The sequence below is a fragment of the Lithobates pipiens genome, unplaced genomic scaffold (genome assembly GCF_037356315.1).
Source record: "Lithobates pipiens isolate NorthernLeopardFrog02 unplaced genomic scaffold, aLitPip1_a1.2 Scaffold_35, whole genome shotgun sequence".
Classification (NCBI taxonomy): Eukaryota; Metazoa; Chordata; class Amphibia; order Anura; family Ranidae; genus Lithobates; species Lithobates pipiens.
This window is the reverse complement of record NW_027507811.1, coordinates 12,185,474-12,209,160: the sequence shown is the minus strand read 5'-3', so window position 1 is coordinate 12,209,160 and position 23,687 is coordinate 12,185,474. Positions and strand designations below refer to the sequence as shown.

The 23,687-nt window shown below is 43.6% G+C and overlaps 3 protein-coding genes across 4 annotated transcripts in view; 2 read left to right on the top strand and 1 right to left on the bottom strand.

Moving 5' to 3' along the window:
• Nucleotides 1-15,538, top strand: part of LOC143955383 (uncharacterized) — a 54,976-nt gene extending 39,438 nt beyond the window's left edge. The window contains exons 9-17 of the mRNA XM_077465442.1: nucleotides 1,970-1,991; nucleotides 10,309-10,343; nucleotides 11,645-11,759; nucleotides 11,887-12,021; nucleotides 12,110-12,233; nucleotides 12,350-12,447; nucleotides 12,537-12,755; nucleotides 12,911-13,046; nucleotides 13,512-15,538. Coding sequence (XP_077321568.1) covers nucleotides 1,970-1,991; nucleotides 10,309-10,343; nucleotides 11,645-11,759; nucleotides 11,887-12,021; nucleotides 12,110-12,233; nucleotides 12,350-12,447; nucleotides 12,537-12,755; nucleotides 12,911-13,046; nucleotides 13,512-15,079 — 2,452 coding nt within the window. The 3' untranslated portion in view covers nucleotides 15,080-15,538. The remainder of the gene's footprint in view (nucleotides 1-1,969; nucleotides 1,992-10,308; nucleotides 10,344-11,644; nucleotides 11,760-11,886; nucleotides 12,022-12,109; nucleotides 12,234-12,349; nucleotides 12,448-12,536; nucleotides 12,756-12,910; nucleotides 13,047-13,511) is intronic.
• Nucleotides 1-23,687, bottom strand: part of LOC143955620 (uncharacterized) — a 231,789-nt gene that overhangs the window by 172,309 nt on the left and 35,793 nt on the right. The window lies entirely within an intron of this gene.
• The window catches only part of LOC143955555 (uncharacterized), an 89,920-nt gene that overhangs the window by 57,631 nt on the left and 8,602 nt on the right, over nucleotides 1-23,687 (top strand). Inside the window, exon 1 of one of the 2 annotated variants that reach the window (XM_077465617.1) lies at nucleotides 22,495-22,542. The exons of the other annotated variant lie outside the window; for it this stretch is intronic. Within the exon in view, the coding sequence (XP_077321743.1) occupies nucleotides 22,522-22,542 (21 nt within the window). The 5' untranslated portion in view covers nucleotides 22,495-22,521. Of the gene's footprint in view, nucleotides 1-22,494; nucleotides 22,543-23,687 lie in introns of those variants that run through there. 2 annotated transcript variants of the gene reach the window in all.

Below are 23,687 nucleotides of genomic sequence, written 5' to 3'. Positions count from 1 at the left end.
CATGACTTCTCATTTCATCCTCTGGTAACCAACCTTCCATGCCTTTTCATTTCATCCTCTGGTAATGTCTGGCAACCAACCTTGCATGTCTTCTCATTTCATCCTCTGGTAATGTCTGGTAATGAACCTTCCAATTTCATCCTCTGCTAATGTCTGGTAACCAACCTTCCATGCCTTCTCATCTCATCCTCTGGTAATGTCTGGTAACCAACCTTCCATGTCTTTTCATTTCATCCTCTGGTAATATCTGGCAACCAACCTTCCATGTCTTTTCATTTCATCCTTTGGTAATGTCTGGTAACCAACCTTCCATGTCTTTTCATTTCATCCTCTGGTAATATCTGGCAACCAACCTTCCATGCCTTCTCATTTCATCCTCTGGTAACCAACCTTCCATGCCTTTTCATTTCATCCTCTGGTAATGTCTGGTAACCAACCTTCTATGTCTTCTCATTTCATCCTCTGGTGATCAACCTTCCATGCCTTTTCATTTCATCCTCTGGTAATGTCTGGTAATGAACCTTCCAATTTCATCCTCTGGTAATGTCTGGTAACCGACCTTCCATGTCTTCTCATTTCATCCTCTGGTGATCAACCTTCCATGCCTTTTCATTTCATCCTCTGGTAATGTCTGGTAATGAACCTTCCAATTTCATCCTCTGGTAATATCTGGCAACCAACCTTCCATGACTTCTCATTTCATCCTCTGGTAATATCTGGCAACCAACCTTCCATGTCTTTTCATTTCATCCTCTGGTAATGTCTGGTAACCAACCTTCCATGACTTCTCATTTCATCCTCTGGTAACCAACCTTCCATGCCTTTTCATTTCATCCTCTGGTAATGTCTGGCAACCAACCTTACATGTCTTCTCATTTCATTCTCTGGTAATGAACCTTCCAATTTCATCCTCTGCTAATGTCTGGTAACCAACCTTCCATGTCTTCTCATTTCATCCTTTGGTAATGTCTGGTAACCAACCTTCCGTGTCTTTTCATTTCATCCTCTGGTAATATCTGGCAACCAACCTTCCTTGCCTTCTCATTTCATCCTTTGGTAACCAACCTTCCATGTCTTCTCATCTCATCCTCTGGTAATGTCTGGTACCCAACCTTCCATGCCTTTTCATTTCATCCTCTGGTAATGTCTGGTAATGAACCTTCCAATTTCATCCTCTGGTAATGTCTGGTAACCGACCTTCCATGTCTTCTCATTTCATCCTTTGGTAATGTCTGGCAGCCAACCTTCCATGTCTTCTCATTCTATCCTCTGGTAATGTCTGACCCCCCTCCCCCCGTCTACTCTATTAACCCCCATTGCCCTTCCTTCCAACTCATTTCAATCTCTCACTCAACCATCCCAAACCCGCTTCCTTTGGCATCTCCAATTGTATTTTTCAACTATTTAGGGATTTTCAGTGCAAAAAAAATTAAATATACGTTGCGAATCTGAGTAGACACAATGCATAAGTTCCAAAGTAATGTGAACTGCCATCAACATTGTGTAATACATGCAATAAAGATATTCGAATGCAAAAGTGTCTGAGGTTTCTTATTGTTACCCCCCCCCCCCCCCCCCATAGATGGACATCGAGAACATACAGTATATTCCAATGATTGGTGGAGTTGATACAGTTATGTCTCCTGTTTAGATGCACCATTAGTATCAACCTTATGGAAAATAAGAACTAGTAAAGGGGTTGGGGTGGTGGTTAAAATAAAAGGGAAGGTTGGGTGGGGATAAAAAAAAACTTCACCTATGCCACCCTCTCCCGACCAAGGTCAGTGGGTGGTGGTGTAGTATTAGTAGCAATGAATGACCAAAACGACTGCAGAAGATATGCAGCAAGTAGGGAGCTGGTTCAAAAGGAACACAGTGACCAATAGGGATGAGCCGAGGTTAAGGGTCAGGTTTTCGGACGAAACTTTGGCAGTTCAGATGAATAACCATCATTTTTCCCATTTGGCAGGAGCCGAGCATCATATAATACAGTAGGAGTGGTATTTCTACCGCTTATGCTGTATACACTCACCGGCCACTTTAATACGTACACCTGTTTAATCGCTCGTTAACACAAATTGCTAATCAGCCAATCACGTGGCAGCAACTCAATGCATTTAGGCATCTAGTTGTGGTGAAGACGACTTGCTGAAGTTCAACCCGAGCATCAGAATGGGGAAGAAAGGGGGTTTGAGTGACTTTTAACGTGGCGTGGTTGTTGGTGGCAGACGGGGCTGGTCTGAGTATTTCTGGTATTTTCACGCACAACCATCTCTCGTGTTTACAGAAAATCGTGATTAAAAAAAAAGAGAAAATATCCAGTGAGAGGAAGTTGTGTGGAGGAAAATACCTTGTTGATGTTAGAGGAGAATGGGCAAACTCAACCACTCGTTACAACCAAGGTATGCAGAATAGCATCTCTGAATGCACGACACATGGAACCTTGAAGCAGATGGTCTACAGCAGCAGAAGACCACACCGGGCGCCACTCCTGTCAGCTAAGAACAGGAAACTGAGGCTACAATTGGCACTGGATCACCAACATTGGACAATAGAAGATTGGAAAAAACGTTGCCTGGTCTGATGAGTCTGGATTTCAGCTGCGACATTCAGATTGTAAGGATCAAGGTATGTGGAAACAAAATGGTTGACAGCATGTTTTACTAAAATACTTGTCTATCTTTATCCTTCTCAGTAATATAAGGACTCATCATCTTTAGTCACGTACGCATAAGAAGAGGCCACATCAGCCCTAAAAAGCAGTCTGCGCCCAGAAGATTGTCTTATCAGCTGATAACACCTGGAGAATTGCCTTTTCTTTGCAAATTGTTGTTTTTTTACATTGCTGATGCTTGCCTTTTTCTGTCTATAAAAGAGATGTAATAAAGAACCTCAGAGTCAGAGTTAAGCACGGACTTCTGAGCAGAAATACTGAGTACCTCCGTGTCTCTTTGCTTAGATAAGAACTCTAACTAACAATTGGGAAACGGTAACATAACCTGACAAATAGGTGACTTGTTGAGGTCACACCTAACATTTCTGGCGCCGCGAACAGGGACCCGCAGAAAGAAACTACAAGAGGCGAACGAACATAAGGATGGAACAAAGAGGTCGGGCACATCAAGAACCACAGACAAAAACCTGCGCAGGTAAGAAAAGCTTTATTTTCTTATAAACTCTGTGCTTCTTAGATTTGTGCCCACCTGATCTGTCTGAATTGTTCTTCAGGTAAACACCAACCTCTGTAGTAAGCGGGTCTTGAACTTAATATTTTGGCTTATGTTACCGTTGTTTCTTGTCTGTCTACTTGTCATCTGTCTGTTGTGAATGAAATAAGCCCTGTTTGTATGGTGTGAATTGAAACATATATCATCCCAATGGGTAACGTAATGCGCCCTTAACTCGTAAGAGTACTTTGGGGGTCCGACACTTAAGTTTGATATACGCTTTTTGATTCATGAGCCTAAAAACGGGTTGAAAGTATAAGTCCTGACTGCCTCGATAAAGCAGGAATAAGAAACGAATGCTGAGAGATTCCATGGTAATGGGAAGGGAATAAGGTCTCCACAAAGTCCCGGAGACCTAGTCATATGTGTTTGGCCACCAAAAGGGAATGCTTGTATATGTTGTAGCCGTCAGTCTGGTCATAATATTTGTCAGTTGGCTAGCATATAAAGTAATTCGATTTCAGAAATCTCATCTAGGAGAGGTTTTTAGTATTTTGGCACCCTAGGAGGAGAAGGCAACGAGACACTTAGTAAGTGATCCAAACGCCACCTAGGCAAGACTGTCAAAATGGGCCAGACACATGGTATACCCCAGGGGGAATCTCAGAAATGTTATACTGTTAAAGATATAATTATAATGTTGTATGGGAAGGATAAGGCACAGGGCACGAATAGGGTTCTCAAGAAATTTGGAATGGATGGATCTCGGAAAGAATTTCAAACTTACCAAACAGACGTTATGGGTTTAACAAGAAGTACAGGTTCTGATAGAAAACATGTTAGTAGGTGTCATATCTAGAGGTCATCTTTGACCTAATTTTGTGAGTGTGGGGGGTGTGGAGTATGCAATACTGATGTGTCCTGTGAAGTTTGTTCACAGCTGCTGACAGCCCATTCAAATGACCCCCCCTTCTTTCTGACCAGGTCAGTGAGAATGTAAAGCAAACTGTATTGACATGCAAATGACCTGAGCCAAGACTTGTACTAATGAACTAAAAAGGTGCATTTACTAAATTGTGTTTGTTCTATCATTGTTACAATTCCTGGCTGAAAAAGGGTGCAAGGTGAATAGAACTAAGTTACAGGTATGTCAGAAAAAGGTTGTCTTTTTGGGCCACTGTATATCCCAGGGTACTCGACACCTCACTGAAGAACGAGTCCAGGCCATAAGACAAATGAATGTCCCACGCAACTTTAAGCAACTTCGTATGTTTCTGGGAATGGTGTCATATTGTAGACAATGGATACCACATGCCAGTTCTTTGATGCAGCCATTATATGATTGCTTGAAAATAGTACCCTATGTACTCACAGAAGCAGGTCATGAATCTTTTAGCACCTTAAAAAGGTTACTGATTTCGGCACCTGCGATCGGGATCCCTGATTATACCAAAACATTTCATTTGTACATTGCTGAAATCACGGGACACGCAACAGGGGTGTTGACACAACAACACATCAAACAAAGGCCGGTAGCATACTTCTCGGCGGCTCTCGATCCTGTCTCTAGAGGATCACCGTCCTGTGTACGAGCAGTTGCAGCAGTGTCAATTATCATTGACAAATCCTCAGAAATTGTCTTAGACAATCCTGTAGTGGTACATACCACACATGACATACACGCCATCTTGTCACAGGTCCAGCCAAAACACATATCCATGGCAAGGCAGCTGCGTCTACAATGCACCTTGCTCCTACCCCCCAATGTTACCTTTCAGCGATGCACTTCTTTTAACTTAGCACAGCTTTTACCATTACAGACAGATTTGACAGGGGGGAGTAATGATGATAATGGTGTAGACACAGCACAAGATACTCAGGATTCTGACACACTTTCGTTTCAGGACATAACATCTGATGAACACGATTGTTTCCAACTTATGGAACAAGAAACCACGGGGTTCCCACATGTCACAGACATACCCATTGCAAATGCAGAACACACACTGTACATAGATGGTAGTAGATTTGCCGATGACAAAGGTAAATATCACACAGGTTATGCTGTGGTAACGGACACACAGGTAATTGAGGCAAAGTCACTACCAGCACACATGTCGGCACAAGAAGCGGAACTAACCGCTCTGGAGAAAGCCTTAGAACACTTGGAGGGACAAGAAGGGAACGTTTACACTGATTCCGCATACGCCTACGGTGTGGCACATGATTATGGCCAAATATGGAAAGCTAGAGGTTACCTTACAGCAGCAGGCACACCTGTTAAACATGGTGAAGGAATCAAAAGAGTCCTGAACAATCTTCAAAAGGTTAAAAGAGTAGCCATCATGAAGATAGCGGCACACACGAGCGCAAAAACAACTGAGGCAAAAGGAAACGCATTTGCAGATTTAACTGCAAAGAAGGCAGCTCTAGGGGAAGTAAGCCCTGAGACCTTAGCCACGGTACAGGTGAGTATGCCCGAAACCACATGGCAGCAGCTAATCGAACTACAGGAACAAGCAGGGGCTATTGAGAAGGACCGTTGGGTTAAGGAGGGAGCTGCACCAGGCCTTGACAATGTATGGAGAGAAGGAGACAAAATATGTCTACCCGCTTCTCTATACCCCGCAATGGCAGCGGCTGTCCACTTACCCACTCATGTCAGCTCCAATTCTATGTATAGGATTGTAAGCCAAGGATGGCTAGCCCCTGGATTCAGTAGTACTGCAAGGAACTACTGTGCTGCATGCCAAATCTGTCTGATTAATAACCCAGGACAGAGAGTGAAAACCCCACGTAAACATCAGGTCCGGGCCCAATATCCCTTTCAGAGACTGCAGATTGACTACATACAAATGCCTAAGAGCGGCCCCTTTGAATTTGTTCTCGTGTGCATCTGCCTATTTTCAGGCTGGCCCGAAAGTTATCCTGTAAAATCAGCTACGGCAAAAGCCACCGCCAAGAAACTGATTACTGAGCTGATACCTAGGTTTGGTCTCCCAGAAACAATAGAATCAGATAGGGGGACACATTTCACGGGAGAAATAATGCAAAATGTGATGGCAATGTTAGGGGTTCAACAAAGTTTTCATACTCCTTACCACCCACAGAGTTCAGGATCAGTAGAAAGAGTAAATGGTACAATCAAGCTGAAAATACAAAAGGCCATGCAGGAGTTGAACAAACCATGGCCTGAGTGCCTACCCTTAGCTTTGTTCTCTATTAGGTACACCCCAACAGGAAAAACCGGGTTATCCCCATATGAAATACTGTTTGGAAGTGCACCTAGATTAGGTTTATATTTTCCTCAAAGTATGCAATTGCAATGTGATAGTTTAACTACGTATGTAATACAGTTGCAACAGCGTCTGACTAAAATCCACAAGAGTGTGTATTCTTCTCTTCCAGACCCTAATTCTGTCACAGGTACACACGATCTACAACCAGGAGACTATGTGTATGTAAAGAAACATACCAGAAAGACACTGGAACCAAGGTTTGAAGGTCCTTTCCAGGTGCTATTGATTACAGCAACCTCAGTGAAATTGGAAGGGAAACCTACCTGGATCCACGCTTCTCATTGTAAAAAGGAGCCAGTTGGCAAATGACAACATGTATCTTTTTATTCTTTTTGTTTCAGTAATCCTGGCTAATAGTTTGGTTACCTCACAGAATAAAATACACAAGGATGAAGGATTTTCTAAAAAAATGTTATTACTGAAGTTTAAATATGCTTATGCCCAGAAGTCAGGAAATGAGAAATGTTGGATTTGTAGCAAATTACACCCCAGTACAGCAAGTATACCACTGATGGCAGTTCCTATAAACTATACTGATCTTGCTAACAGTAGCATTAACATAATTAGAACAAATACTAGCGAGACAGTAATGTTTAAGTCAAATGGCCTCGCCTTTTCCCCTGATTGGTGTTTCAACCTAGGGAACACAACGGGAGGAAATGGAGAATGCCAAGACAGCAAATTTAACTTGTCCATTTTCATACCAGAAGCTACTCCTGGGAAAAACACGGTCTTCTACCCTAGTATAACCCACACACACCAATCGTTAGCTGAGTTCCTCGGTAATATTTCAGACAACAACACCAGGTGGTTAGTGAGTAACCTATCTCTTTATGGATACACCTCCCTTTATAGAAATAATATCGGTAGTAGATCAGTAGCACTGGGAAATAATATATATATCTGTTGTGAGGATAAATGTTATACTTGGATACCTAGAAGAGCTCAGGGATGGTGCTACCTCGCAAGTTTAGTACCAGTAATGGGAGTAGTAGGTGATGAACGAGGTGATCACCTATTAGAAGCTAGCATGCACCCTAGGTATCCCCTCAGGTATCGTAGTAAAAGAGAAATATTCCTGAAGAAGGACATGGCATGGGCTTGGTTCCCGTCCTGGACAGGATGGGGTATAGACTTAATGAAACGACTAAATAACTATACAGGAATTATTAATGATGTTTTGGAGAAAAACTCTGATGACATTACTAAGTTAAATCTGGAGACCAGAGCCATCAGACAACAATTAGAATTACATGAATTAGCAATTGAAAGTATGAGTGCAGCACTGACAGGACTCTGTGAAACTACTGAGGACTATGAGTGCTGTACTTGGATACATAACACCAGCATTGAGGTACCTGACTATTATGACATCATTGCACAACACCGTACGGAAGTAAAGAATTTACAAGAGAAGGCCCGAAATATTGGTCGCGACTGGGATCCGTTTGGTGAAACTTTTAGTTTCTCAGGGTTATTCTCTTGGGTTAAGAAGGCAGCAATGACGATTATAGTGGTGCTCTTATTCGTATTTTTCTTTTATGCATGCTTTAAGTTGTTTATGTGCTTTTGCAAGAAAGCCAAGGTAAATGCTGTAGAAAAGATGGAACTTTTGTAAGTTGATAAGTTGGATAAGATAGGTGGATTTAGTTTCTTGACATCACCCATCTGTCAGAAAAGCCACTCTTCCTGAATTTTAGATGTTGGTACTGTCCAGGGGGATGGGTGTATACCCCTCTGACAACTCGCGGTCAGGGAGAGTACTCTGGATATAGGCCGACTAGAACTTGTTCAGGTGGACCCAGGGCAAGAGGGAGGGGTGATGTCAAAGGGGGAAATGTAAGGATCAAGGTATGTGGAAACAAAATGGTTGACAGCATGTTTTACTAAAATACTTGTCTATCTTTATCCTTCTCAGTAATATAAGGACTCATCATCTTTAGTCACGTACGCATAAGAAGAGGCCACATCAGCCCTAAAAAGCAGTCTACGCCCAGAAGATTGTCTTATCAGCTGATAACACCTGGAGAATTGCCTTTTCTTTGCAAATTGTTGTTTTTTTACATTGCTGATGCTTGCCTTTTTCTGTCTATAAAAGAGATGTAATAAAGAACCTCAGAGTCAGAGTTAAGCACGGACTTCTGAGCAGAAATACTGAGTACCTCCGTGTCTCTTTGCTTAGATAAGAACTCTAACTAACAATTGGGAAACGGTAACATAACCTGACAAATAGGTGACTTGTTGAGGTCACACCTAACAAGATGGTGGGGTCAGAATTTGGTGCATGGATCCATCCTGCCTTGTATCACCGGTTCAGGCTGGTGGTGGTGGGGGATATTTTCTTGGCAGACTTTGGGCTCCTTAGTACCAATTGTTGATGGTTTAATCACCACGACCTACCTGAGTATTGTTGCTGACCATGTCCATCCCTTTATGACTACAGTGTCCCCATCTTCTGGTGGCTCCTTCCAGCAGGATAATGCACCATGTCACAAAGCTCCAATCATCTCACCACTGGACAATGAGTCCCCTGTCCTCCAATGGTCTCCACACATCACATCTCATCCCAATAAAATACATTTACGTTTTTTGGTTGCAACATGACAAAATGTGGACAATTTCAAGGGGTATGAATACTTTTTCAAGGCACTGTATATACAGTGTATATATATATATATATATATATATATATATATATATATATATATATATATATAATTTTGTCATATTAAGTTATCACCAAATCTGTAGGCCTATAGCTGAAATGCATACCTTAGCTGTGGTCTATAAGGGGTGTACAGGTACAAGCGCTACAGATAAGGCAAGCATCACACGGCCTTCACCGGCTTGTCCTCCTTCCAAGCGGCCTCCTGGTACCATGTCTTCCCAAGGTAAGTGACGCCCACCCACCCGGCCATCCACATGTAAAATAAAACGTGATTCATCAGACCAGGCCACCTTCCTCCATTGCTCTGTGGTCCAGTTGTAATGTTCACATGCCGATTGTAGGGGCTCTTGGCTGTGGACACGGGTCAGCATGACCACCCTGACCGGTCTGCAGCTACACAGCCCCATGCACAAAAAAAAAAAAACTGATGCCCACTGACTTTCAGATGCCATTGTAACCAGATAATGTTATTTACATAACCTTTCTGTTATAGGGTTGCCACCTTTTCTTGAAGCCAAACCTGAACACTTTAGTGACCTGGGACACCTGGGTTGTCTTGCTGACATCATTGCCCTGCCCCCCCCCCATAATGCCGAACCTGCCCGTAGCTTAACAGCTTTGTGTGTGGCTTTCTTGGTTATTTGGGGAGCCACAGCCTGGTCTGCATAATGCATCCGGGTTTCAGTCCTCCTGAAGCCTGGACACATGATTCAAAACCCAGACAGGTGGCAACCCTAGTCAGTGATCAGAATGTCATGGCTGATCGGAGTATGCTCCAGTTAGGAAGATTGATTCCCTTTATATGTCTTGGTGAGTGACAGGAAACCCAAAATGTTACAGTTGTCACTAAAAAAAAAAACGAAGGGAGAGGGAAATCTACAATTTGGCACAACTGTTCCCTCATTATCCTCTCTTTCGAAGAGATTTCTTCCAATTGTCTACCAGGACAAGAAGTGAAGGGAAATATCTCCAGTAGGACTAGACAGGGATAAAAAGTCATAAAGTTATTATGGCTGATCGGCGTACAAGGCCATGTTTCTGGGGCTGCAGTTTCTCTGAGCTCCGCAAGGTGGTGATCTCACTTATTCTGGAACAGGAAGTATCTATGGTGGACAGGAAGTGATGTCACGTACAGACAAGAAGTTCCAGGTGAGAGGTGAGTCGGGAGGAAGTAGAGAGAAGACATTGCTGGAACTGGCAGGCGAGGAGGTAATACCAACTTATTTTTTATCGTTTATCGAAACGTATTCTATGACATTTTGTTGGTGGGTTGAGCGGAGCCTAAAGCCTCATACACACGATCAGATTTTCGGCAGGGAATTGTGTGATGACAGACTGTTGGCCTAAACACCGACCGTTAGTATGCTCCATCAGACAATTGTTGGCCAACTTTCCGCCAACAAATGTTGGATGGCAGGCTAGTAAATTTTCAGCGGGCAAAGGTCTGTTGTCAGATTTTTCTATCGTGTGTACACACAAGTCCATCACACAAAAGTCCAAACACGCATGATCGAAATCAATGCTCGCCAAGCACGACATTAGCAGAAGGTGCCCAAACGGCGGCGCTCAAGAGCTGAAATTCTTCGTAGTACGTCACTACAGTCGTTTTTGTTGGCCGACAATTGTGTACCGTTTGTATGCAAGACAAGTTCCTGGCACACGCCCTTCGGACAAAAGTCTGACGCTTTGTTGGCCAACAATCTGATCGTGTGTACGAGGCTTTAAAGTGCATCTATTACCCAAAAGAATTAGGTGTGGAAGGATTAGGACCCCTCTTTTCTTTCAGTGAGGACACCTTTTCCCTCATTTCGAAGAGCTTTCTTCTCACGACCCGTTGTCTCTCTGGGACCAGAAGTGAAGGGAAATAACTCCAATGAGGCTCAAATAGATGAGGATAAAAATACCCGATTTTTCCATTAGCTACAAATTGGAATGTAAAAGTCTTAATTTTTTAGTTACATAGTAGGTGAGGTCGAAAAAAAGACACAAGTTCATCAAGTCCAACCTATAGAGATGGACTTGATGAACTTAGGCTTTAGTTAGGAAGTAGGGATGAGCTTCAGGTCAACTGTGACTTTGACCCAAGTTATTCACAGTTTGGTAATAGGGCCAACTAACGAGATTTTTTGCCACAATACCGATCCGGTTACCCTTCCTGGCCTTTCATCTGTGATCAGGTGGCTTAGAAGGACCAGTCATGGTGGTCTTCTTACATGCCAAACCACTCACTAAAAAAATTGTAGGTTCCCAGCATGCTTTCTGATGTGTGTCAATGAGCAGCCCACAAAACAAACCCAATCCGATTCACTCATCCCTTTTGAAAAGGGGGGAAATTATATTTCCAGTGACTTTCGGTGAAGATCAAAAAGCAATGAGCAGTGCAGACTAAAATGGAACAAAGCCGGGTAGTTCTGAAATCAACATCAACCCTCGTATTATCCCCCATACATCCTCACCCTATTATCGTACAACCATTACAGTCCACATAATTCTCCTCTATCCATCTACAGAGAAACCCGCATAGATCACATGACCACATCACTGAGGATGGAGGAGGACCGGAGTCACATGACTGAGAGATTGCTAAACCTCACCCTGGAGATCATCTACCTGCTGACCGGAGAGGTGAGGAGGATTCTGGGAGGTCACATGACATCCCTCTTATCTCTATTAATAAAACACAGACCTGACCGGAGAGGTGAGGAGGATTCTGGGATTCTAACATGATATTCCTATTGGTTCTCCAATACAGAGATGTCCGCTTGTGAAGTCAGGTGATCATATGACCATCACAGTGCCTCCATGCGACTCCCTAAAACCTGAGAGACACAACATGGAGAAGATTCTAGAAGTCACCAAGAAGATGATGGAGCTGCTGACAGGAGAGGTGAGGAGGATTCTGGGAATTCTGGGACATTATCCAGTAACAGACAAGGGATGTGTCTGGATGGTGACTGTATCATTGTGTGTGTCAGGTTCCTATAAGGTGTCAGGATGTCACTGTCTATTTCTCCATGGAGGAGTGGGAGTATTTAGAAGGACACAAGGATCTCTACAAGGACGTCATGATGGACAATCAGCCGCCCCTCACATCACCGGGTAAGAGGAGACTTTATTGTAAAGGAGAGAGCAGTACGGAGGCTCCACCTAGATCCCCCATCATCTGATAAACACATAGAAACAATGTATTCAGTCAGTGTGTGTGTTTCCTACAGATGGATCCAGTAATGGGAACCCACCAGAGAGATGTCCCCGTCCTCTGTATTCCCGGGATTCTACACAGGAAGGTCACACCATCCCTCACCATCATCAGGTAGGTGAGGAACAATCACTGATAGTATCATTAGGATCTGTACATTATCTGCATTGTTACCATTGATGTCATTTTTATTATATATTCAGATTGGAAACCTGAGAGATTCTAAAGTTGTGGTTAAAGAAGAGATAAAAGAGGAGGATGATGAGGATGGTGTGATGGACTTTCCAGGAGGACACAAAGAACTGTATGAGGACACCATGGAGGAGTCATCCAGCTACAGAACCCCACCAGAGAGATGTCCCCGTCCTCTGTATTCCTGGGATTCCACACAGGAAGGTCACACCATCCCCCACCATCATCAGGTAGGTGGAGTTGAGGGTGGGGAACATAAAGTGATTGAACACTCTGACATGTGGAGATGATGTGTGGACTCTACAAGATGATATTTTCTATGTGATCTCACATCATAAATACTTCTATGTTACAGATGTTATTTTCTGCCATTCTGTTGGTTTAGGGTGAAGATCTGATGAAGATGAAAGTTGAGGATGAAGTAGAAGAGACGTATGTGAGGGATGATCAGCAATATACGGAGGAGGCTGGAATGACGAGGACATTCATAGAGGAGGACACTCCTACAGAGATCAGCACAGGTGACCCATCATATATTCTTCTCTTATCTCTGCTCTGTTTCTGCTCACTGATTGGTCCAGAGTAGGACGAGAGCTGATTGATATCAGCCAATAACAGGTTGATAATAGTACTACGTGTCACCAGAAGCCTAGGCCTATGGTCACTTGTTCTATGGTAAAGATGGTCTTCAAGTCTGACCCTCTTGTGTACCAGAGATCACATGACCCAGTGCCTAGGCTTGTGGTTGTGTGAAGAGCATGGACCTCCCAGTCCCCCATTGGTTCCTGCTCTTCTGACAAGGCTGTGTAAATGTAGAAGTGATCTGGGAGGAGGACCAAAGGACTGAAGAGGGGGGAAAAGTCCCGGCTGGTTGGGACCTCCACAGAGAACATCTCCTCACTCATATCTACCTGATCCAGATGGGATCTTGATGGAAGTGAACTAACCCTCTCATATCTATTGATGATGTTTTTATATTTTTCCAGGACACGCCATGGAGAAACCCTCAAAGGATCGTCTCACTTTATCTCCAGGATGTAAAATGGAAGATGAGGACATCACAGGAGATTGTGGAGGAGAAAAGACAATGATCTCCACTATGGATGGTGGACTTCACAGTGTGGATAGACCATGGAATCCCTCCGACTCTGAGCAACCTCGTACTGTGAGGGACGGTGCCGGGATTCAGGGGGAGGAGACATTTCCCTGTCCTGAATGCGGGAAAAGTTTTAACTCTAAATTAGGTCTTACTGTGCACCAGAGATCTCACATGGGGGAGGAGCTCCATTCCTGTCCTGAGTGCGGAGAATCTTTTTCACGGAAGTATCTTCTTACTGTACATCAGAGATCACACACGGGGGAGAAGCTTCATTCCTGCCCTGAGTGCGGGAAATGTTTTCTTTATGAATCGGAACTGGTCACACATCAGAAATCTCACACGGGGGAAAAGCCGTATTCCTGCGCCGAATGCGGGAAACGTTTTTCACGGAAGTCCAATCTTTCCGCACACCAGGCCTCGCGCACGGGCGAGGAACCGCATTCCTGCCCCGAGTGCGGGAAATGTTTTTCGAAGCAGTGCGATCTTTCTGTACATCGGAGATCGCACGCGGCCCGGAATAAATATTCCTGTGCCGTCTGCGGAGAAAGTTTCTTCTATAAATCGGAACAGGTCAGACATCAGAGATCTCACGCGGGTGAAAAGCCGTTTTCCTGTTCCGAGTGCGGGAAATGTTTCTCGGAGAAGTGCAAGCTTTCGGCACATCAGAGGTTGCACACGGGCGAGAAGCCTCATTGCTGTCCTGAGTGCGGGAAATGTTTTCTTTACGAATCGGAACTGGTCACGCATCAGCGATCTCACTTAAGGGAGAAGCCGTATTCCTGTTCTGAGTGCGGGAAATGTTTTTCGAAGAAAAGCAATTTTTCTGCACATCAGAGGTTGCACACGGGCGAGAAGCTTCATTCCTGTTCTGAGTGCGGGAAGTCTTTTCCTTATGAATCGGACCTGGTCACACATCAGAGGTCTCACACGGGGGAGAAGCCGTATTCCTGCCCCGAGTGCGGGAAATGTTTTACACAGAAGTCTACGCTTAACAAGCACCAGATCACGCACGCAACCCTCGAGAAGGTTTATTCCTGCCCTGAGTGCGGGAAACGTTTTTTTTATAAGTCGGAACTGGTCACCCATCAGAGATCTCACATGGGGGAACAGCCGCATTCCTGTTCTGAGTGCGGGAAATGTTTTTCATGGAAGTACAGCCTTCATGAGCATCAGCGATGCCACACGGGAGAAAAGCCGTTCAACTGTTCCGACTGCGGGAAATGTTTTTCAAAGAAAAGCAATTTTTCCAAACATCAGAGATTGCACCGGGGGGAGAGGCCTCATTCCTGTGCCGAGTGCGGGAAATGTTTTCCTTCTAAATCCGAACTGATCAGACATCAGAGATCTCACACGGGTGAGAAGCCGTTTTCCTGTCCTGAGTGCGGGAAATGTTTTACCCAGAAGTGTTATCTTATCAAGCACCAGAAAACCCACTCAACCCCCGAGGAGTATTAGTAGACGTGCGCAATTCGTTTTGGTTCCAAATTCGTTTTTTACCGAATTTTTACAAATTCGTCAATTCCGAGATTTCCAATTTTTTTTCAATTTCCGAAATTTCGAATTTTCGAATTTATGAATTTTCAAATTTCCGATTTTTCTCATTTCCGATTTTTTTTTTTCAAATTTTCCGAATATTTGAAATAAGGAAATTCTAAATTTTCGGAAATTGGAAAATTCTAATTCAGAAATTTGGAAGTTTGGAAAATTGAAAATCCAAAAATAAGAATCAAAATGAGAAAATACAAAAGAATACAAATAAAAATTAGAAAATCTGAAATAATAACTAATAAATATATTTATTTATTTATTTTACCCCATCTTATCATGTGCCGGGGTTGAATGTTGTGTTTATGTTCTATACTGTTGTTGTTTTTGTATGAAAAAGTGACAATAAAAAATGAATTGATTAAAAAAATAAAAAAATAACTATTAAATTATAGGTATTGGAATTTCCATTCAAATTTGGCTGTTTGTTGAATGTAATGAATACGAATTTATCCGAAGTTACGTATTATCTGAAAATAACGAATGCCGCATCTAAACAAATGGAACGTAACGATCTAATAATAATAAATAATAATAATAATAAAACCTTTTTATTATTAATAAATAATATTATTGTAGCTCTGGCTGGATGTTTCGGGTCGTTGTCCTGCTGGAAGGTGAACCTCCGCCCCGGTCTCAATTCTTTTGCAGGTTTTCTTCTAAGACTGCCCTGTATTTGGCTCCATCCATCTTCCCATCAACTCTGACCAGCTTCCCTGTCCCTGCTGAAGAAAAGCATCCCCACCACATGAAGCTGCCACCACCATGTTTCACGGTGGGGATGGTGTGTTCAGGGTGATGGGCAGTGTTAGTTTTCCGCCACACATAGCGTTTTGCTTTTAGACCAAAAAGTTCCATTTTGGTCTCATCTGACCAGATCACCTTCTTCTACATGTTTGCTGTGTCCCCCACATGGCTTCTCACAGACTACAACCAGGACTTCTTATGACTTTCTTTCTCCAATGTCTTTCTTCTTGTCACTCTTCCATAAAGGGCAGATTTGTGGAGAGACGACTAATAGTTGTCCTGTGGACAGATTCTCCCCCCTGAGCTGTGGATCTCTGCAGCTCCTCCAGAGTTACCATGGACCTCTTGGTTGCTTCTCTGATGAATGATTTCCTTGCCCGGCCCGGTCAGTTTAGGTGGACGGCCATGTCTTGGTAGGTTTCCAGTTGTGCCATACTCTTTCCATTTTCCGATAATGGATTGAACAGAGCTCCGTGAGATGTTCAAAGCTTGGGAGATTTATTTTATAACCCAACCCTGCTTTATTCTTCTCCACAACTTTATCCCTGACCTGCCTGGTGTGTTCCTTGGCCTTCATGATGTTTGTTCACTAAGGTTCTCTAACAAACCTCTGAGGGCTTCACAGAAGAGCTGTATTTATACTGAGATTACATTACACACAGGTGGACTCTATTTATTAATTAGGTGACTTCTGAAGGCAACTGGTTCCACTAGATTTTAGTTATGGGTATCAGAGTAAAGGGGGCTGAATACAAATGCCCCCCCCCACACTTTTCACATATTTATTGGTATCATTTCTAGTTTTCCTTCCACTTCACAATTATGTGCCACTTTGTGTTGGTGTATCGCATAAAATTTTGGAAAATTCTAATTCGGAAATTTGAAAATTCGGAAATTTGAGAATTCGGAAATTTGAGAATTGCGAAATTTGAAAATTCCGAAATTTGAAAGTTCGGAAATTTGAAAATTCAAAAATTTCAAAATCCAAAAATAAGAATGAAAATTAGAAAGTTCAAAAGAATGAAAATTCGAAAATCAGAAATAACAACTTTGCGCCACTTTGTGATGGTGTATCGCATACAATTTTGGAAAATTGGAAAATTCTAATTCGTAAATTAGAAAATTTGGAAATTTGAAAATTCGGAAATTTTGAAAGTTCGGAAATGTGAAAATTTGGAAATTTCAAAATCCAAAAATAAGAATGAAAATTAGAAAATCTGAAATAATAACTTTGCGCCACTTTGTGTTGGTGTATCGCATAAAATCCCAATAAAATACATTTACGTTTTTTTGGTTGTAACATGACGAAATGTGGAAAACTACAAGGGGTATGAATACTTTTTCAAGTCACTGTAGTTGTTGGACGCCAAGGCTCTTTTGCATCGTCATTGTAAACCTTGAATCCAAATAAGCATTGGCATTTAGTACAACGGAAGGGTACCTTTCCAGAGAGGGAAGCTCTGTGGGCAAGGCACCTGTCCTCGTGTTCATGTAGACAAGTGCCCCATCCTCCAAACCCAATTTCTGGTGGAGGTGAAGGTTTGTATGTATGTGTGTGAGGGGTGGGTGGTGTTTATTGGAATCTGGAAGCCATTTTTAAAATAAGTGGTCCTCTAAAAGTCATAGCAGGCCAGATCACTAATAGTCATCGTAAAACAGCATTCAACCAGAAAATTTTTAATTAAATGGCATGGTAAAATTGCATGCCATAAACCTCTAGTAATGCCTAAGAGGCCTTAACGCATGTCGTAGTTGGCTGTCATAAAGCCATTAAGAGCCTTACATAGTTGAAGCTCTACTTGACTTGAAACCTACTTTATCATACAACCCAGCTCCCCAAATCCATAAATCCTACCATGATAAAATTACAGTGATAGCAAGCTTCTTCCTGAATAAGAAAAGAAGAAGAGTAAGAGAATACGTGTAAAAGAACCCAATGGTTGGTCAGATATCCAACACTGGTTTTTTACATGGTGTAGAACAGCCTTTCTCAACCTTTTCAACGCAGAGGAACCCTTGAAATAGTTCTCCAGTCTCGAGGAACCCCCTGCTAAAAATTAGAAATCTACAACTCATGAAACATTAGTGTGATAGTCAGTGGGAAGAACGCTCCTTACACTTGTGGTCATTGGGAAGAATTACCTCCTTACAGATAGCTAAAAAGATCAATGGTGTCACTGGGAACTTATCCGCGAGGCAGAAATGGCCCAATGCTGAAGGAACCCCTAGCAACCTCTGGAGGAACCCTAGGGTTCTACAGAACCCTGGTTGAGAATCACTGGTGTATGCTAACGGGGCACATTCAATCTCCTAAGGAGAACTGGCATAGGATCAATATGTTGGCGGCACAAGGGAACTGCATGCTGTCCAACAAAGTTTGATGTTTTCTCACTTATTGTATATATACCTTTACCAGGCCTCACTGTAGAAGGGATAGGTCCTAAAACCCACCAGGGACCCCTATCCCAGCCTTGGCATGAGAGTCATTTTGCAGATATCTCTGTCTCTTATGTTTACTTCCCAGGCAGAGGGCGGGAACCAGGAGGTGCAGATGTGGACTTGACTTCAGAGTGATTTTAAAGGACAACAATGCAGAAAACAGATTATCCTCCATTAGTCCTACGTATTACACTTTACCTTATTCGGGCCACCAAGGCATGGAGGAAAACCATAAACAATTTGCAAGGCCCTGCATACTCGTGAATGAGGCACAGTCCCTGAAAGCTCCGTTCTGCAGCGGGCTCTAAGATACCCAAGGACCCAAATGCTGGGGAGGTCGGATCAAATGGTTATCAACTCACTCCTCCGACAGGGCCTTCATTACCAGCCACTCCCTCTCCCAAACTGGTTGTGCTTCCTTCTTGTTGCAGATAACACGTGTTCTCTTGTGTTTACTTCCCAGGCAGAGGGCGGGTACCAAAAGGCAGAGTGGGCTGCAGATCCGGACTTGACATAGGAGTAATATTTAGGGACGATGCAGGACACTGATTATACTCCCATGAGTCCTTTTACGCATTACACGCTACTTAAAATAAATGCAAGGCTTTGCATACTTGTGAATCAGGTCCAGTCTCTGAAAGTTCCATTCTGCAGTGGGCTCTAAGATAGGGACCCAGCTGCTGGGATGGTCAGATTAAATGGTGATCAGCACTCCCCCTTCATTAACAGCCACCACCGCTCCCTCTGCCGAAACTGGCTGAGCGAGAATCATCCAGGACTTCTTAAGGCTCCTCCTGAGTGAAAATCATCCAGAACGTGTTAAGGCTTCTCCAGAGCGAGAATAATCCAAGACTTCTTAAGGCTCCTCCTGAATGAAAATCACCCAGGACTTCTTAAGGCTCCTCCTGAGCAAAAATCACCCAGGACTTCTTAAGGCTCCTCATGAGCGAGAATCATCCAGGACTTCTTAAGGCTCCTCCTGAGTGAGAATCATCCAGGACTTCTTAAAACCCCATACACACTATCAGATTTTACGCTGATTTTTTTCCTTCAGATTTACCAAAACCATATAATATGAGGTCAAACCTTAGGAGTTTCAATTTGTATGCAATCAGGTAGGCCCTTGCACTACATGGTTTTGGTAAATATGAAGACAAAAATCAGCAGAAAATCTGATAGTGTGTATGGGGCTTTAGGCTCCTCAACGAGAATCATCCAGGACTTCTTAAGGATCTAGGACTTCTTAAGGCTTCTCCTTAGGCTTGGAAGGTTTGACAGCATTTCCAGGCTGGGTCACTCTCCTGCTGGCAAAGGACCATGCTACTTTCTGCTCTTAGCCTTAAATACACCTCTCAGCCCCCTGCTGGCCATTTTCTTCTCGACCAGGGATTGGCTGAAGCTGTATCCAGGGCTAGTTCAGGACTTCTTAAGGCTCCACCTGAGCAAAAATCATTCAGGACTTCTTAAGGCTCCTCCTGAATGAGAACCATCCAGGACTACTTAAGGCTCCTCCTGAGCAATAATTATCCAGGGCTTCTTGACAGCCCAGCCAGAAACAAAATTTGCCTCACTTCTAGCACCTGACCTAGGAGGATCCTACACAATGATCGTGTTACAACTGCTGATCCATTGAAAGTTTCCCAACAGTCCTGTTTGACAGAAGTCGGTTATAAGATGCATCATGACTTTTTAAGGTGCCCCCTGAGCGAGAATCAACCAGGACTTCTTTAGGCTCCTCCTGAGTGAGAATCATCCAGGACTTCTTAAGGTTCCTTCTGAGTGAGAATCATCCAAGACTTCTTAAGGCTCCTCCTGAGTGAGAATCATCCAGGACTTCTTAAGGTTCCTCATAAGCAAGAATCATCCAGGACTTCTTAAGGTACCTTCTGAGTGAGAATCATCCGGACTTCTTAAGGTTCCTCATAAGCAAGAATCATCCAGGACTTCTTAAGGTACCTTCTGAGTGAGAATCATCCGGACTTCTTAAGGTTCCTCATGAGCAAAATCATCTAGGACTTCTTAAGGTTTTTCCTGAGCAAAATTAATACAGTCCTGTTTGACAGAAGTCGGTTATTAGATGCATCATGACTTTTTAAGGTGCCCCCTGAGCGAGAATCAACCAGGACTTCTTAAGGTTCCTTCTGAGTGAGAATCATCCAAGACTTCTTAAGGCTCCTCCTGAGTGAGAATCATCCAGGACTTCTTAAGGTACCTTCTGAGTGAGAATCATCCAGGACTTCTTAAGGTTCCTCATAAGCAAGAATCATCCAGGACTTCTTAAGGCTTTTCCTGAGCGAGAATAATCCAGGACTTCTTAAGGCTCCTCCTGAGCAAAAATCATCCAGGACTTCTTAAGGCTCTTTCTGAGTGAGAATCATCCAGGACTTCTTAAGGCTCCTCCTGAGCAAGAATCAACCAGGACATCTTAACAGATATAGAAAAAGACAAGCTGCGCTTATTAAAACAAATACCAACAAAAACATTTGTGAATAAAAATCCGTGATAGACCCAAAGAAAAATCTGGATACTATAGACAACCGCGAAGGTAACAGAAATATAAATATGAACTTTGCAAATTGAAGTAGTGAGTCGTCCTAAATGAATATTAGTCCGTGAATAATAATCCAGTGAATAATCAGTGAAGGTGAGTAGGACTCCTTAATCACACAAATAACACCCTTTAGTGTGATCCACCACTGCAAAATACACGCTTACCAGAAGGCAAGCTTGCACAAGCCTGTAAGGTAACTCGAAGTCCGGCCCATCAATGCAGTCACAGCTCCCCTCCGCAGTTTGGAACCAAAAGACAAACCAGGATAGCTCAATCCAGCGGGCATACGGAGCAAACAGCAAATGGGACCCAAAGAGATGGAAGAAGGCTCACCATAGTGTGAATCGGTATAACCAAAATGTATTAAAAAACAAAATTGCACTTACATCGGAATGCAGGTAAAACATCAAGAGTAAAAACAGTAGCTGGCCGGCTTGCAGACACCCGTTCATCTACGAGGTACACCGCAATGACGTCAGCTCGTCAACCACCCGACGTATGTTTCATCTTAGAAAGACGTCTGATCAATTCCTCGATTAATCGTTAATTTTTTTGATCGATCAAAATTCTTTTGATCGGTAGGCTGCCTGCCCTGGGGCCGCTTTGGGCCAAGCTGGGGTTGCAGCGCAGCGCTCCCCCCTCCTCCTCCACTATACGTCATACACAGTCTGCGAGCACACATTTCACTCTCTGCTCAGAAACACACAGCGGGAGATGCCCGCAGACTGTGTAATCCAGGCACAGGCACTGACACTACAGTGAGGCTGCGATTATGGGCACAGCGAGGCTGCGATTATGGGCACGGTGAGACTGCGATTATAGGCACAGTGAGGCTGCGATTATGTGCACGGTGAGATACCATTATGGGCACACTGAGACTGCATTATGGGCATGGTGAGGCTACATTATAGGCACGATGAGGCTGCGATTATGGGCACGGCGTGACAGCATTATGGGCATGATGAAACTGCATTATGGGCATGGTGAGGCTGCGATTATAGGCACAGCGAGGCTGCGATTATGGGCACGGTGAGATAGCATTATGGGCACGGTGAGGCTGCGATTATGGGCACGGTATGTCTGAGATTATGGGCACAGTGAGACTACATTATGGGCACGGTAAGGCTGCGATTATTAGCATGGTGAGGCTGAAATTATGGGCACGGTAAGTTTGAGATTATGGGCACATGAGACTGCATTATGGGCACGGTGAGGCTGCGATTATGGGCACGGTGAGGCTGAGTTTATGACATGTGACGTCCTAGCCGTGCCTTGCTATGTAAGGCTTCAGCTGTTGCCCTAACAACGGTGCTAAACCAGATAAAAGTAGTTGGATCTGTATGTGCCTTATAATTAATTAAAAACTAGTCGATTAAAAAAAATATATAATAATAATAATCAATGTTGATAGAGGGAGTGAGGTTCCGCTGTAAGAAGTTTCTTAGGGCTGCAGTTCTTCTGGGCTCCACAAGGTGGTGATCCCACCACGACCCAGACAAGAAGTCTCTATGGAAGACAGGATGTGATGTCAGGTACAGACAGGAAGTGATGTCAGATTATAAATAGGAAGTTGCGAGTGAGAGGTGAGTTGGGAAGAAGTAGAGAGGAGACGTTGATGGAACTGGAAGCTGAGGAGGTAATGAGATGATATTTTCGATTTGCACCCAGGAGCACCTCCCGTTATGTCGTCTTCTTTGATTGGTAGAGAGGAATACATCTATACAAAAATACGTGTGCAAACCGCTATCTTATGCATTTTTCGGAAGCCTATGTGGTGGATCCTCACGTGTCCATCTAATTGTTGGTCAGACGTCCACAATTGCACGTTAAGTGGACTTAAAGTCATAAGGCAGAGACTTTTTATTTTTTAGTGAGGTGGTGGGGTGCGCTCGGTTGGAGCCTTCTGTAGGAAAAAAAAACCTCATAATTTCGCTCGGTTTAACCTAACAAAAGTGAGTGATCGTGTAATGGGTCTTCCATACTATGCAAAGTGAAGAAACCACGTAAGACAACGGAGGAAACACGCTGCCTGTACCTCCATGTCAACAGCCCACCTACTGTATATCATAGCAGGCAGTTATTACCGGTGGTGGGACAATCTATTTGGGTTCCATTCGTTGGGCGCGATCGGTAAATACTGCTGTAAATCAGTCAATCGCCATTGAGGTCAACGGGAGGCAGGTCCATCGAGTCTGCACCAATTTTTTAAAAATGTACGCTATATTGCCGAAAGTATTGGGGCACCTGCCTTTACCCGTAACATGAGCTTTAATGGCATCCCAGTCTTAGTCCGTAGGGGTTCAATATTGAGTTGGCCCACCCTTTACAGCTATAACAGCTTCAACTCTTCTGGGAAGGCCGTCCACAAGGTTTAGGAGTGTGTCTCTGGGAACGTTTGACCATTCTTCCATTTGTGAGGTCAGGCACTGATCTTGGACAAGAAGGCCTGGCTCGCAGTCTCCACTCTAATTCATCCCAAAGGTGTTCTATCGAGTTGAGGTCAGGCCAGTCAAGTTTCTCCACCCCAAACTCGCCCATCCATGTCTTTATGGACCTTGCTTTGTGCACTGGTCCAAATAATTTGGAGGAGGGGGGAGGATTATGGTGTGGGCGTTGTTTTTTAGGGGTTGGGCTTGGCTCCTTAGTTCCAGTGAAGGGAACTCTTAAGGCGACAATTTCATGCTCCCAACTTTGTGGGAACAGTTTGGGGATGGTCTCTTACCGCATGACTGCGCGCCAGTGCACAAAGCAAGTTTGGGTGAGTTGTGGTGCGCTCGATTC